General features: G+C 37.3%; 2 protein-coding genes across 5 annotated transcripts in view; one reads left to right on the top strand and one right to left on the bottom strand.

Moving 5' to 3' along the window:
- dzip1l (DAZ interacting zinc finger protein 1-like) overlaps positions 1-6,027 on the top strand; it is a 35,435-nt gene extending 29,408 nt beyond the window's left edge. For all 4 annotated transcript variants that reach the window (XM_066664791.1, XM_066664792.1, XM_066664787.1 and 1 more), the window contains exon 17: positions 5,534-6,027. The gene's annotated coding sequence lies outside the window, so the exon portion shown is untranslated. The remainder of the gene's footprint in view (positions 1-5,533) is intronic.
- On the bottom strand, positions 1,831-5,769 carry LOC136691885 (claudin-18-like). The gene is made up of 5 exons (XM_066664794.1): positions 5,550-5,769; positions 3,194-3,358; positions 2,959-3,097; positions 2,745-2,852; positions 1,831-2,381 (listed from the first exon to the last, which is right to left on the bottom strand). The coding sequence occupies exons 1-5, from the start codon at positions 5,767-5,769 to the stop codon at positions 2,249-2,251; spliced, it is 765 nt and encodes a 254-aa protein (XP_066520891.1). The 3' UTR covers positions 1,831-2,248.
- Positions 6,028-16,676: the final 10,649 nt, after the last annotated feature.

Raw genomic sequence — 16,676 nt, 5'->3', positions numbered from 1 at the left:
ATTCAGTCAAAGATATTTTTTTCAAAATTTCTGATGAATTAAATTATTTCCAAAGCTATTTAGGGTGGTCTACTGAGTTACAAAGTGTGTGTTTCCACATCAACCATAGTAAAACGTAGAGTGGAACTGGATCTATCTGTGCTAATGTCTTTCACTGTATAATTCCTATCACTGTATATAGGATGCACAAGGCTTTTTTGAAAGTGTAGCCTCGGATTAGGATCAGTTTATATCTACAGGCACTTATTATTGTTTTTGCCAGACCACCTGCTGGTCCAACCTAGAAGACGAACTTACTGACTGACTGACTGACACCTAATGTTGAAATGAGCATTCACGAGTACGAACTGTTAATTCAGCCTTATTTCACAGAGAGAACTTAAGGTGGCCTCCCTACACCACTACACCGTCTAATGTTAGTTCAGCCATATTTCACATTCCAGTTTGTGAACTAAATTTGGAACCGTTCGGCGGTGACCAGAAGTCTTCTTTTCTCTGAGCAAGTTCTCTTTTTGGGACCTACAAAATGTGTGTTCAAGGGATCAGAGAGTTCAGAGCTGAATTGGGACACACTCGTGCTGCTTCAGCGCTCTAGGTCCACTGTTCACCGTGGTGTAGCTCAGTGTTTTACTGGAGCCTCAAACAGAAATGTGTTGAACGTTGTTGAGGTAATATTTATCATAGTCTCTTCTTTATGTTTGGAGAATGTTTCTGTGACACAGCCTTTTGTTTTCTACTATATATTTAACAAACAGAAAGTCATCTTTTCTGTCCCTATTATGACACAAATGCACGGACACATTTCACTGTTACTGACTTTCTGACGAGTAAATTACATCGGCACAGCTTTTTGTTTAACTTTACATTAAAGCGGACAAAATCTCTGGATGATTAAAGCCAGAACACCAGAGCGAGGTGTTACTCAAAATAAACTGAGGCTGTGAATTTGTTACGGTACCATTTTATCAGTCGGACCCTTATAGAAATGTAAGTAATAAATATCTAGTTCCCAGCGATGCCCTGTTCCTTTATCAAGTATAGATCACTTGGTTGATAAAATGTTAAGCTGCTTGATTTTAGAAATGTTTTTTTAACATTAACATTTTTTTTAAATGTTAGCTTTCTGATAAACGAGTTGCTTTAATGTCATCTCAACATGGTGCTTCAGGTTTGTAGCTTTGTATGAACAGAAAATAACAGGCTTTCAATAATCATACACACTTGTACACACATACATACATTATACATAATATATAAAAATTCAGAAGAGTTGATTCACTTGGGTGTTGTAGATGGTTATATTTGGGTTATAAACATCATAACCTCTGGTTTTATAACCACTACTGTAAAGAAAATTATCTCATCATAAGATCATTTTGAATCATTTTGTTTATCTATTAGAAATATGCAAAAATTTACATCATGTGCTACACTGGTTATCCTTTATATAGACCTGGGAGACAATGTTCACATGGAGCTAAACGAAAGTTAAAGATCCGAAACGTACTGAAAAGGGCTGTTTCTTGTTGTTTCACTTTTTTGTTGCAAATACCAAAGGCAGAGACACACTTTTGCACTAGAAAATAATAAAATGCATATTGAGCCAGTTTATATATTTTTGATTCAGTTGTTAAGAATTTTTAGGTTGATATTAATTATATAAAAAATTCTTAACAAAAATAAATGCCAGTGAAATGAGTTAGACACTGAATGTTGTAACTTTATTTTACCAAAAGAACTGTGATACAAAATGGAATTTTAACCACGAAAATTAAGCATTAACAAAAGCAAAAACGTAAACACGTTAAACATCATAGTCTGAAAAGAACACATATTAGTCATATTAAACCAAAAGGAAAACATAATAAACATACTGAATAGAACATTCTTAAACTAGAGAATTTTTTAGACGTTTGAGCTCATTACTCTACATCTGCTTGCTGAGGTGTCAAAACCTTGCATCTCCAAAATGACACATTTAAATATCCCATTTACATTCATTTCAGCTCCATTCATTATTTACTTTTTACTGAATTAAGAATGCCAGGGATTTTCGAATTATATAGTAAAAAAAAATTACAAAAATGGAGATACAAGGTTTTGTTCCAACTGCTCTGATTATTAATATTATTTTCAAGCTATGTTAACAGTTGAAATGCTCAGTGCACTTCTGCAGTTCCAGTATACAGCTGTACATTTGGCTTCCAGGGTTGGACTCCACTTTAACTCTTAGACTCATTATTGCAGTTTAAACATAGTCGAATCTCTGAGTGGACTGTCGGCCGTCCATGCTCTGACCTCTGTAGGACTCATTATAGGTTTTGGATTTGCCGTCTGATCGGTAGATTCCACTGGCAGCTTTGTATGCTGCTCCATCATAGCTGGAAAGACAAATAATTTACAGTAATATTAGAATTAAAATAAAATAGTCTACAAAAAGTAATAAAACTTCTTATATTGCTGAATATAAGAGTGTGAGCTGAGTCACGAGTCATTAACTTTGGAGTCTGAATCAAAAATTAAATCACCAGCAAAATATTTGTGTGATGTTTAAATTTTTAAAAAAAAACTTTTGTCAATGAATGTATTTATTATTAAGGACAATGGACAATATCCTAGGCTTAAAGTGTGAAATAAACTTTAGTTTATTACAATTAAACTACTACATCTTCTGTATTATATTTGTATATACTATATTACCATTAATCTAATACAACTTTATTAATACTGAAGCTCAAACTCACCGCTTTTCAGGCATCATTCCACGACAGGCCAAGCACAACATAACTCCACTGACAACCAGAATACCCCCACCCACCCAGCCAACAAACAGAGCAGAGCCAAATGTGTATCTGAAATACATACAAGGTGACATAACATGGAAATTAATTGTTGTAAACTACTTGGAACATTTTTAAAAATAGGACTGAAAGAAGAGTTCAAACTATTTCTTCTTACCTTGGAGTGAGGGGTGACCCAACAAAGCCTGTGCTGCCGAGGGCCCCGCCGAAACCACCAGCTGAGGTGAAAGTAGTGAGTGCAAAGTTGGTCACAATAAGATTTGCAAAGATGGAAACGCCAGCAATTGCACAGATACCTGGAGAGAAGAAAATGCAACATGCATTAACAATTTATGAAAGCATAATGGCTGGAAAAATGAAATATTGATGATGGTAAAATACATATTTCTCACCTGCAATGATAAACATGGCCCCTGAAGTTAGTGTCATGGTGGCTTTGACGCGGTCCTCCATGTTGCCCATTCTAAGGCACTTGAGGGCAAAAATAGCAATGAGGACACCAATAACTCCCAGTACGATACCTACAATCATCAGTGCTCTCACGCCTTGGAACAGGGCTGAGGATCAATCAGAAAAGAAACAAGGAACAACTTAATGGTTATGAAATTAACTCGTATAATATAACAACAAATGCTGTCTCAGTTTCTCTATACATTTGGCTTTTGGCTGGTTGGCTGATCCAGTTCCAAAATCATGAATCATGAACCCTCTCCCTCACCCAGACATAGATTAAGCCCAGAGAACTAAATCATTATAAAACGATCTTTTTCTCTGCGCCATACACCACATAAATAAAATTATAAATGCTTTTCCAAAATGATGTTTAAAACAATGCTTGGTGCTTTAAATAATACAATGAATAAATATTATAATTTTTTTCTATAATAGAATGACTACATATTATATTAATTAATCTAAAAAGAGATTAAATTCATAGCAAGGTCATTGGTTTCTTTCACAAAACTTCAAAAAGAGCAGCAAAGTCAAAGAACTAAACTCTATCACCATTTGCAGTCTTTCATATCTGTTTCGGTTATCATTCTATACATGTAAAACAAAGGTATCTTATCAGTGGCCACACCCTGAGAGAAAATAAGTATAATGTATTTTAACCGTCATTTAACTGTTTAACAATTTAACTCCAACATTTATCCATTAATCTGTAATGACCTCTTTTCCCAAACTTTTAAAACTGTAATTATAACTTCTAAAATTTTCTATAAATGTTACACAATCTCAAAACAAAAACTGACCCATATGTTCAAGTCAGTAAGTAAACTCACCAGGTAGTCCCAAAATAGTGAAATATGGTCGACATTGTGTCGTACCATACTCTGTTCCCACACATGAGTGCCACAGTCCAGAATAACCATAAATACTGGTCACTACAGTGAAAGCGCGGTCTTCAATACTCCACATATCCATAGCTGTGGCAGATGCTATTAAAAATGTACCCAGTGCCGCCAACATAAACCCTGCTACTTGTAACAGTGAGGTGGCCATTTGTCTGTTAATAGTGATCCCCCTGTTGTCCAGTCACGGCCCACCACTGCACTATGAACTCGAACAGGACTAACTCAATCTTATCAAAGTGTCCAAGAGGAAGCCCGTCCTATCTTATGTTTGCACAAAATTTTGTTCCTTTCCGTCTGTCAGTATCGGCTAACGTTTACAGGTAGCTATTTCCGCAAATGACTAATTAAGGGTGTGCCTCTCTTTTAGCATTTAACATCATTATTATATAAAAATATAATAAAATATTATATTTTTTATATTTATATACGTTGATTAATAGCATCAAGTTATCCACAATTGCCATCGTGCCAAGATTACTTTTTTGGAATTAGCACTTCTGAATCAAATGTAAAGTAACAAATCTGACATGCAACATACTGCTGCTAACACAACAAAAACTAAGTACATAAAAATTTTAATACAATTTAAAAGAACACCCCCCCCCCCATAGCAGCAATATGCTGCTGTTGTCTATGAACTGGTCCTAATTTTAAAATTTCATTTCTTTATTAAATGTTGTTGGTGATTTATTTATTTATTATTTTTATTTTTTTTTTGGTCATTTCTAGATTATATAGTTTCATCTATTAATTACATTTTTTATAATAAACTGAATTTTGCCCATATTCTACTCAGTCACTCTCACCGATACACAGATAAGCCATAACATTATGTCCACTTCTTTGTTTCTACACTCACTGTCCATACTCCATTGAGCTCCATTGACAGAACAGGAGCACAATGTAGTTAGACCCATCAGATGTAAAGTCCATAGACCATGTAGATGTAAAGTCCTTCATCAGTGGTCACAGGACACTGCTGGCTGGATATTTTATTCTCAGTTCAGCAGTCACTCTGAGGAGTTTAAAAACTCCAGCAGCACTGCTGTGTCTGATCCATTTGTGCCAGTGCAACACACACCTAAACACCACCACGTCAATGTCACTTCAGCACTGAGAAATCATACCTGCTCTGTGGTGGTCTTGACCATTGACAAACAGGGTGACAGGAGGCAAATTATGCAAATCAACAGACTGACTACAATCTCTAATTGAACTACAAAGTGCTCCTGTATGTTTAGCGAAGCTGAGACAATGGAGAGGGAGTTGGTCATAATGTGATGGCTGATCAGTGTATACGTTAATATCTGCTATTTTGATATTTCATTACATTTAATTTACAATAGTGTCTATCTTTGACCTCCTGTCTCTGTACAGTTTTAAGGGGGATTACCTGGAAGTCCAAGGATGGTGAAGTATGGTCGGCACTCAGTAAACCCTGAGCTCTGTCTCACACATGATCTCCAGAGTCCAGCGTAGCTGTAGACGGATGTTACGGGGTTATCATAAAGATCCTCCGTGCTCCACATGTCCATCGCTGTAGCAGCCACGATCCCAGCAACCCCCAATACGCCTAACACAAACCCCATAACTTGACACAGTGTCACTGCCATGGCTCTGTCTTAATAAATCAAATCTAAAACACAGCTAGTTTCCTGTCTGCCGTCTTCAGTCTTAGTCTATACTGCACAAAGCACCACAGCCCCTCAGCTATATGGCACAGATGGGCTTGACCTTAGTTATGACTACAACTCTGCATATGACCACATATTTGTCCTCAGTCATAAGTGGACAGGGTGGGACTACAGTAACAGTTACAGAAAGGAGGCTGGACTAGGAACAGTTTGGAATCGAAACGTAGATAAGCAAATGCACATAGAAACTTCCCCCGTTAAAGTTTCTATGTTTGCAATGTTTTTTCTTCCCTTATCAAAATAAAGCAAATGTTTATTTGTCCTTTTGTTTTTTTTCTGTATACTTTTACCACTTTATTAGGCAAAACAAATGTAGCATAGTTTACTTCTGAACAAATATATTCAAATTACATGTAACCTTTTTAACTCTATAGGTTGGTTTCCCAGACAGGGATTAAGCCTAGTCCTGGACTACACAGCATTTTCAATTGTGATTTTCCATTGAACGGCTTAATCCCTATCTGGGAAAGCACCACTAGGTTTATTATTAAGTTATTTATCCTAAGACAGATTTTGTTATGTTATGTTATTTTTGTGGTTGATATATTGTCCCAACAATAATTGCAATAAATTATATTATTGTAATTTTAAGACCATTTTATACCTATGATATAATAATAATAATAATAATAATAAGAAGAAGAATATAACAGTATAATCATGCAATTTCACCCCTTTTAAACGTCAATAAAACATTAATAAAAGTATTAAGAATATTCAGACATTGGGTTTGGACCGTACACATTTTTAAATATACTAAATAAAGTAAAAAAAAAAAATGCTGTTTCCATTTCAAAATTGTGTCTCCAGAACAGAGAGACCAGAGGAAACCAGAGAACAGAACAGAGCTAGTGGCTAAAAAACTGCTGATGTTTAATCTTATGTAAACAAACACGTCAGTAAAAAACAGTGAGTACAAATATAGCTACATGGGATTGTGAGTTATTAAAAAAAACAGAGTATCATGATGGTTTCTCATGAAGTGACGTCTTTGAGTTCGGTCACACGTATTCAAACATTTTCCAGCCTTGCACAACACTGACTGAGAATTATCAAGATCTCCAGAATCTTTCACAATATATGATGGAAGACTTTTAAATCTTTATAAAATTCACATACACTTGGACAACACCATCACAGTTAATTTTTATATGAAACAATATGTGAATTGGTTTTAAAGCAAAATTGCTCTTAATTTTTAACCCTCACTTCTCACTAGCAGCTCAACACCGTGAAAAATTATCACACAAAGGGATGAGAGAATTCTCATAAACATAGACATTAAAAGTCAAAAGGTACACATAACTACAAAGTTTTTAATTGCATATAAAATATTGCTTTGAAATAAAGTCCAAAACTTCCAAAAGTGATACCTAAATTAGAGTTCACAGTCATATTAGCAATGGATGAGTAAATAGCAATGGTTCCTCACAGGCAACAAATGTAAACACAGATATGATTATTGTGAAGTGAAACCATTGCTGGTCGATACTGTATTACTCATGCACAAAGACCAAAGCCCTGAGAGGGTTCATGTAATATCCGCGCTCTGTTCCATTTAGACAGTAATATGGAACTCATGTCAAGGACCACAAAATTAAAAAAAAAATAAATAAATAAATAAAAAGAAAGAATTAATTTGAGATTTAACGAAGAAATTTCTCATTACTTTTTGACCAACTCTGACTCAGTTCAAAAGCTATCTGTCTTAATCAAATTCCAAATACAGGGCGCTCAACTTAATACATTCCAGCTGACAAATTGCTAATTCCACAAATGCTTTCACAACTTTCTATCATTTTAAATATGCTTGTAGCATGTGGCCCACTGTGTTCTTAAACGTTTTCTAAACTCAGATAAAGACATAGCACATAGCAGATAATGTTAACAGACAAATAAAAGTACATCCCAAAGGGCCTTACACCTTCTCTCATACACCTACAGAGCTGCCCACTGTAAAAGGGGCAGAATAAGAAGGTCAGGGACATTTTGCCTTCTTTCAAATATGAATTTTCTCATTGGTACTTTTCAGTTAATGTAAGTGAAAATACCTGCAGTGTTTTAAAATTAAATTGCACATTATATATATATATATATATATATATATATATATATATATATATATATATATAATATATATAATATATAAAATATATATCTAATATTCTATTTATATTTCTTAAGTGTACTTTATGTATTAAGTATATTAATTTCAATATAAAAGTTGTATACTTGTATACATGCAAGTATACTAATTCAGTGCTTCTTGGAACTAAACAGGCCAAAGTTTTTGTTTATAAATATGTAATTTAAGCATATTTTACATGTAAGAGTAGAAAATGTTGAGAACACAACTAGTATATATACAAGTTTTATTGTGTGCTGCCATTATACTTAAAGTAAATTAATGTACAAATATAATGCACTAGTTGTATACATTTATCCCACTTATACTTTTAATGAACTACAATATGAATGAAGCCTGTTACAACACTCTCAAACCCACCCATAAATAAAAATATATTTTACTAAAAGATCATTCCTACTATTTGCAAATTGTGTATGAAAGAGATATGGAAAATCTGGCAACCCCAGCTATTCAAATAAAGAAAATTAGAAAAGCGATGTTTTGTGTTTGTGTAATGCTGTCACTAATAGTGAACTCTACTGGCTTAATAGCTCTTCTTTGGGTAAATAACTGACTTTGAGTGTATGCTGTGAAACAACACCACCAGTGTGAATATGGGCTAACTAAGGTACCAAATAAGTACAAACTATGATGAAGCAAAGTGTCTTCAATGTACAAATGACTGTTTTAGTAGTAATATTATTTTAGAATGTCATCAATAAAATCAGTTTATCTGTTTCTGTGTTGGTTAACACGGTACAGTTCCATCAGTGTGCTATTTGCTATTCTACCACAACCTACTTTATGTATAAGGCAAGAATACTTAATTATACTTTTGTTAAGTGCATCTCGATAAAAGGTTTAAGTACATACTTGCTTTATTTTTCAGTTTAAAGGTTGTATACTCATAGCACGCTTTAATTAAATTATTATTATTATTTTTTTAAGGGCCAGCCTCTTGGAATTGAAGTATCTTCTTTGGTATACAAAGCAGGTTTTTTTCTAAATGATGATATGATTATTCGATAATGATTTTGCATTATTCTCATTCCCTAACTAATTTCAAAATGTTTAAATTCCCCAGTTTTCAAATTTCAGTTTATTGTAGACAGTTTTACACTTGTTGGTAAACTTACTGACTTACTGACAAATGAGCCTACACATACCTACCATAATAGTGATATATATACTATAATAGTTAATATATCTAATGTAGAGATTGCTAGACTGAATACATCTGAATGAATGAGAAATTCTAAAAATAATAACAAGAAATCTGTGATTTCTTAATTCTTTTCAACCTATATAACAAAATTCCAAAAAGGAACTTCTTGACCAACTTGATTTTATTTTGTAAATATAAACAAATTTAGAATTTGATGCCTGTTAGCTACTCCAAAAAAGTTGAGTGATGGGCTTGTTTACCGTGTCACATCATTTTATTTCTTTGGGAACTGAAGAATACTCATTTTTGCAGGTTTGCAAGGAATATTTGCACATTCTTACTAGATACAAGACTTCAACTTACAAAACCACACTGCTGTAGCAAATAAAGAATTCATCCATGTAGCTCTATAATATCTCAAGCAGCAGGCATATTTGTAACCTTCTTGCATATCACCTTAGATGTAGGTTGCAGATGCATTAAACAGTTAAGACATGTTAAGTTGCTCTATCCCACACATTTCACATCATTCCTTCATTGTCTGTAACTGCTTATCCAATTCAGGGTCGCGGCGGTTCTGGAGCCTACCCAGAATCACTGGGCGCAAAGCAGGGACACACTCTGGAGGGGGTGCCAGTCCTCAACAGGGTGACACTCACTCACACACACTTAGGGACACTTTTGCGTCACCAATCCACCTACCAAAGTGTGATTTTGGACTGTAGGAGATAAGTGGAGCACCTGGAGGAAACCCATGCAGACACAGGGCGAACACACTAAACTCCTTACAGACAGTCACCAGGAGTGGGCCTTGAACCCACAACCCCAGTAACCTGAAACTGTGAGAAAGCGACTCTACCTGTCGCACCACCGTGCTGCCCCACATTTCACATCAGAACACTGTAAATTAGCTGTTGTACCTGCATTAACTCAAATATGTAATGTAATATTGTTTGTTCACAATAAATATCTAATGCTCAATTAATGTGATTACAGTATGACAAAACAAACCACAACTCGAGTGTTGACAGTCAGTGCAAACAGAGACAGGCTAATTGCTAAAAAGAAAATGGCAACTGTGACATCTAAAACTAGCAGTAAGCGTGATAAACGATGACCCAAATGATCCAAACCACGAACAGTTCTAGACATTGTGATTGTGTGGTTGATAGACTTTGGAAAATACTTTGAAGCTTAAAAAGATATATATAATACCCCATGTAATTTGCTAATGGTACAGACTTGACTACAGAAGCTTGTGGCCGGAGGGATCCGGCTGTGTTCCTACAATGACTCGGCTACCTGTTCTTATCACTCTGTCAACAGAGCAGGTTACCTTGGCTTTCTTATCGGTGTCAATTCATAGCAGAATGAGATTAAATGGTGAATTATATGTTGCCCCATTTCTCACCTGGCAACACGCATCCTGCCTACTGCCAGGCTTTCAGCTGGTCCCGGCTTATTGTTTGCTCCATTATACCCCAGGACCTGGAATAGCTTCCATCCCCACAAAGAGGAATAAAAGTTTGGGCTCTTTCCCTGCTCTTATACCTCGAGCCCCCGTAATCACTGTTGGGCGACCATTAGCGAAGTATCAGAGAAAGGATCCAGAGCAGCCTGGTGCTGGGCAAGATGAAAGGTTCTCTGGGAAAATGGTGACAAATAGGGGGCATTTACAGCCTTTCACCTTCAGATACGCGCCCTACTTCTTCAATGACTTCTCCTTAAAGGCAGAGCATCTTGCATTATTGCTGCCTCTCCACTAGAGGGCACAGTCATTACAGAGTAGACAGAGAGTGGCTGACAGCAGGAAGCGTATTTGCAGAGAGCATGATAAGAATGTTTCCTTTCACTCACACCAGCCCTAAGCTGAAATGTCCTGTTTGTGTTTTTTTCCATGGGCCTCGGAGGCTTCTCCCTGAATGTGGACTGGTCAGGAGGAGGACAATTAGGATTCCCTAGCACATTTCCATCTGCAAATGAACACCCCAACAAAGACGTCTTTAAAATCCCTCTCACTCAATCTCCAGCCATTCTGTTCCTTCTTCCTCTTTATCTCCTGTCCATCCGTAACACCACTGCTGCTGCCTTCAGCGAACTGACAGCAGATGTGAAATCCTTTCAGAAGAATGCCTCAGGCCTAAGCTTCAGTCACACAGCCAGTATCCACTACTGCACTATAGGAAACCCATACACCATCCAACATGGCTTTTACTCTTCAAGAGCAACACAAAATCACTTCTGGAGTCATGTATATGGGCTTCAATAACGTAATAGAAAGTCTAGAGTTAGTGGAGTTGAGATATAGAACTAGGACAAGTAAGAAGTGGACATTTCAGCTGGTACAAAAAAGGAAGCAAGACAATAACCATGTCATTCTGACCGACAGCTTAACTCAGTGTGCTGACCCTGGGGTCAGAGTGCTGCCAATGAAGGGGTCACAGGGTGGGCTTTACTTAAGCTGTTATACACCCATCAGCTAGCCCTCAAACTGTCCTAAAGTAAGCTTTCTCTATCTCCCCCCGCCTCGTGTCTGTCGACCTCAATATCAACCTCCATTTTTTAAAACGGCTGTGACAAATGTGGCCACACTCCTGCTTTAAGCTCAAGCTTTGGCTACTTTCTGTCTCCTTGGGACGGGCGGTGGGGACTTTTTTTTTTTTTTTTTTTTTGAAGGAACCGAGAGCTGCAGCCGGGCCAAAATCCGCTCCGTTTGAAGGATGGGTGCAAACTTTTGCCGATCCCCGAGCAATTAACCAATCAGGGTCCGGCAGGACGGCTGTGACAGAGTGAGCACATCACGGGCCGCTGCGGCTCACATCCGTTATGCATTCAGCCCGGCCAGATCTAAATTAGAGAGCCAATTAACTCCGCTAATAGCCCTCTCCAATTTAATCTGGGAGACAATGGGGGATTGAAGACGACGCTTTATTAAAGGCTGGAGCTCACACAATATCCTCTTTCTGCCACCATTCGGAGGGCCTCCGCTTGCTGCCTTGTTTTTGCTTCAATTAGCCCACCACTTCCCCATGATTAAGTGCCTATAATTATTTTTCAATTAAGGCTTTGATCTGCTGTGTACTGTATACAGCTCCATGGCGCAGTGCGAAGAATGAGGAGGAGACAGTGAATTTGTTGCCTTTCTGTCTCTGCTGTTGATGGGGAGCGCTGCTGAGATTACGTTAGCGGCACAGACCTCCGCAGCACAGCTGGATGAAAGCGAGGCTTATTTTTAAACGGCACATCTTCCGTGTTTGTGTACTTCTGGCTGAAGCAGGATTGAGTGTTTCAGGATTAGGGGAGATAAAGGATGGTCCGATGGGTGTTGGCGGCACAGCTGTGGCATTGGAGTAATAGGTTCTGGCCTTGGAGGAAGAACAATAGACCCATTACAAAGCCCTTATCTCTACCACAAGCTTTTAATTACCTCATAGGATGGATTTTTTTATAATAGCAATTATTACTCATTAATGCTTGAATTAATGGTGACATTTTGCTTTATAAGGTGGTTCACAGACAATTATTCATGGACTTTTAAAATGCCACATACAGTAGGACGTCATAAAACATCTCGGCTCAGTGACATCCCATCCTGAGGATAATGCAGCGTTCATAACAGACTCACAAAAGACTACTCGGGGGTCAGTTCCCAACAACATCCAAAAAGCTAATCCCTGTGGGAACTCCAGCTTCTCTTCAATACCGCTACTTAAATGTAATGATAGCTAACACCATCATTAACAGTGGTTCTCCAAAGGAGTACCTGTAATGGACTTTATGAGGCGGTACATTACCTGACTCTTGCTTTAAATTCTAGTTGAACGTACCTGTGCTGGAGCTTGATCAAAGTGGAGAGGTTGTGTGTTGCTGGCTGACAGGCCGCTCTAATTACCAGGATAGCTGCAGGGATTAAGACTGATCAGAGAGAGAGACGCCATTCACAAGATGGTGTGCAAGTGACAGCTGCTTTTGTGCCAGAAGTCTGAACTAGTGGGCCTCACTATGCCCTTCAGGCCCTGTCTGCCATCAGTCCAACACACACCCACACATACACACACACACACACACACACACACACACACACACACACACGGACATACAGCACAGTCAAAGGGATTGACCTAGAGTAGTGGTTCTGTCCCAGTCTTAAGGAAGATGACCAACTAAAATATTGATGTCAATTCTCATCACAAACATTTACTTGTGTAGGTACTGATTTAGCAAAGCACCATTTAACCTAATGAAATCCAACCTCTGAAATTATATGTAACTCTAGAGTCACTGTTCTGCCCATATAAGGAGTTCCTGCTTTTTTTTCCATACTTCTTTATTGGAGAAATGAATAGAGGTAGGCAATGATCCAAAATGATCCAGTGACATTTGGTAGAAAGTGTAGGTACAGAAAAAAGCTAAGATTAGTGCATTAGTAATCCAAGATTAAGTTGAATTCAATTGTTGCATATTGTCGACATTCAGATAAAAACATGTATCTACTTCTAGTTTACATCAGTTAGGGTTAGCAGCCGTCCTTCATTGTGTGAAAAATTCATGATGAAGGGATTAATAAAAATGCTCCAAAACTGAGAGCATAACTGGAAACTCAATTAAAGAAAGACTGCTAGAAACTTTCAATAAGTTGAACGAAATTTCAAAAAACATTCTGTAAAGCTTATCCAGCTTGTCAATACTAAATAAATGAAGCATGGGTAGGGTAATAATGGCCTTCTGTACAGAGCCCCACACACATAAAAAAACACAATTTTTATTTACTTTCACCTTCTTCTTCTTCTTCTACTTCTTCTTTCGGCTGCTCCCTCCCATCAGGGGTCGCCACAGCAGATCAATCACGATCCACACCACCGATCTGGCACAGTTTTTATGCGGATGCCCTTCCTGATGCAATATTTACTTTCATATTGTTTACTAAATACCTCAGTATTGCAGCATAAACAATAGCTGAATAAATGTATAGGTGTATGGAATATAAAGTTAACGTCCATTAATAATAATAATAATAATAAAAATAAGAATTTCAATGTATATAGCGCCTTTCACAACATTAAGGAAACTTTACAAGCATAAGTTTGGGGGGGGGGGGGGGGGGGCAAAAAGAAAAAAAATATTAAAAATAAATAAATAAACTTATATATATATATATAATAACTGAATACATAAACAAAATAAAATTAAAATGATTTAATAACAACATTACGAAATTACAAAACTACAACAGTGACTATTAGCAGGAGGACATAGATATAACAATTAACTGGTTTTAAGATTTGACAGTTAAGCCTAATGTCTACAGTGTACAAGAAGAGTGACTACAAAGCACTTAAATATAACACAAAAGCAAACGCAGGGTGTGCCCACATTCCTGAACCTGCCCTCCATTCAGAGAGTAATTACTGCTGTCTCCACTGCTATACACGCTGCTCAGTTCACACTGACGCTGAGGTTTGTGGGGACGCAAAACCCTTTTGTAGCAACCAAAATCTCTCACCAATGTGCAACTGACTACTGAAAGGTTCAGAATTAAAATTAATCCCAAAGGGAAAAAGAATCACTGATTAAACATTTCCATCTGTGTCTTGGCATGAAGCTCATGGCAATGAACTCATATAAACTTAAAGCTGTCAACAGAATGGTAAGAGTCACCACATTAATACAAAGCATAGACTGGAACTCTGCAGTATGTAATGATGTGAAAAGCACGGCTGTGGATTTTTATGAGATATAGCAACTAATATAGCAACTTATTGCTAGTTATTGTACTATACTGGCCACTAAATGTACAAACAGGGTAAATGCAACTTTAAAAGGTACAACAGTGGTTTTAAAGTGAAGTCTTTTATAACAGTTCTGTTTAAATGAAAATAATATAAGTACTGATGATGAAATGTGCCATAAAAATCAATACAATTTTAAAATCTACAATTATAATAGAATAAGGTACAATTATGTTGCCTAACTAAAGGTACAGAATACGCAACCTTGAAGGTACCACCACAGCGGCCGCAAAAGGTAGCACCACAGTGACAGAGTAGTTTAAAACATTTATGCATTCATACATCTGGAATCCCTGAGCGCAACACAGCAACCCACACTGGACAGGAAAAGACAACAAACACCAAACAAACCCAGTCACTCACTCCTTCCTATAACATTTTTTGGACCGTGGGAGGAAACTGGAACACACAGAGGAAACCCACACAGAGACAAGGAAAACGCACCTCCTCACAGACAGCGACCCGAATTGAGGATCAAATTGAGCTTTTCCTTCAACTTCGACTTCGACTGAGGTCCTTCTTTAGTACCTGCTCACTGGTGGTTCCAAGCAACAAGGAATGAAAAACTGATGTGCAGAGTTGTGTTCAGTCTCAAACAACAACAATACAAATACATGACACTGTCTGTAGTTTTCAAAGCCCACAGTTCACGTTTGAGACAGTGTTTTGCAATGTCACATGCTACATTTTAAGGGAACCATTGCAGTGGATAACCAACCAGGTACCAAACAGCATATAGCGTCAAGGCAAGTCAAGCAAAGTAAGTACCATGCAATGGAAAAGCAACAAAATACAGGACCACAGTGACATAGGACTGTGTGACAGTGACATCTGTAGTGCCACCATCCCAGTTCAAAGCAAGCTGTGAATAAATAAATTATAAGACACATTTTTCAGATATTTCACTATCAGCAGATTTTTTTTCTAAGTATTCCGCAGTGTCCATACTTGATTGAAAACATGGCAACATTGTTGATAATGCGACGTAACACCTCCATATAACTGTCATGATAATAGACATAAACCTGCATAAATTTAAAAAAGCTTATTTCGGATATCGTCAGTTGTCATACAGGCTGCTTTAATCCATTCCTAGTTTCTCCTAGGAAGAGTTAAGAGAAATGATGCTATGGAGGTTTATGTCAGTTGTCATAAAAGCATTTGTTGTATCATCTTATGAACTATTGTTGTTTATTTTCAGTATTGTGAAGAAGACGCTGAAAAAGACTTTGCCAACTTCAACGCCATACTTTCATTGCAAATAATCAGGTTTATTACAGTGAAAAGAACAGCATCTTAACAAGCCCCAATGGACAGCTTGCTGAGAAGTTAGCCAATGTCTTCTCACATGTTAACTCACAGGTTTAGCTTATATAGGTTGGTCAGTGTCAACATATGGTGAATACTATGGCTTTTGTTTACTTCATTTTCTGTCCTGTTAAAAAGAGATCACTTGTAAGGACATCCTGTCTTGCTACCTCCAGGAAAGCTTACCCAACATCCCATTCACACAGAGAAAAACCCCTATATAGGCAAAAATCTATCTATTTATCTATCTTTACACTTATATAGTGCCTTTCTAGACACCCAAGGACGCTTTACAATCCACACTGCTCAGAACGCTCAATCCACACACACACTGGTGAGAAGCGGCAGACAAAGGCGCACAGCGTACTCTCGACCAGAAATTACCGTCCACCTGGAGGACTGCATCGGGCACTAGGAATTCACCCAGGCCAGAGTG

Source organism: Hoplias malabaricus, chromosome 3, assembly GCF_029633855.1.
Source record: "Hoplias malabaricus isolate fHopMal1 chromosome 3, fHopMal1.hap1, whole genome shotgun sequence".
Lineage (NCBI taxonomy): Eukaryota > Metazoa > Chordata > Actinopteri > Characiformes > Erythrinidae > Hoplias > Hoplias malabaricus.
The sequence above is the reverse complement of the archived record's forward strand: the minus strand, read 5'-3'. Positions and strand labels throughout refer to the sequence as shown.

Bases quoted from the DNA above. Each gene is read 5' to 3' on its own strand.
- LOC136691885 (XM_066664794.1), bottom strand. From the start codon at position 5,769: ATGGCAGTGACACTGTGTCAAGTTATGGGGTTTGTGTTAGGCGTATTG. The intron at 3,098-3,193 runs GTGAGAAATATG...TCTTCTCTCCAG, and splicing joins GGCCATGTTTATCATTGCAG to GTATCTGTGCAATTGCTGGC. The intron at 2,382-2,744 runs GTGAGTTTGAGC...TTGTCTTTCCAG, and splicing joins GGAATGATGCCTGAAAAGCG to CTATGATGGAGCAGCATACA.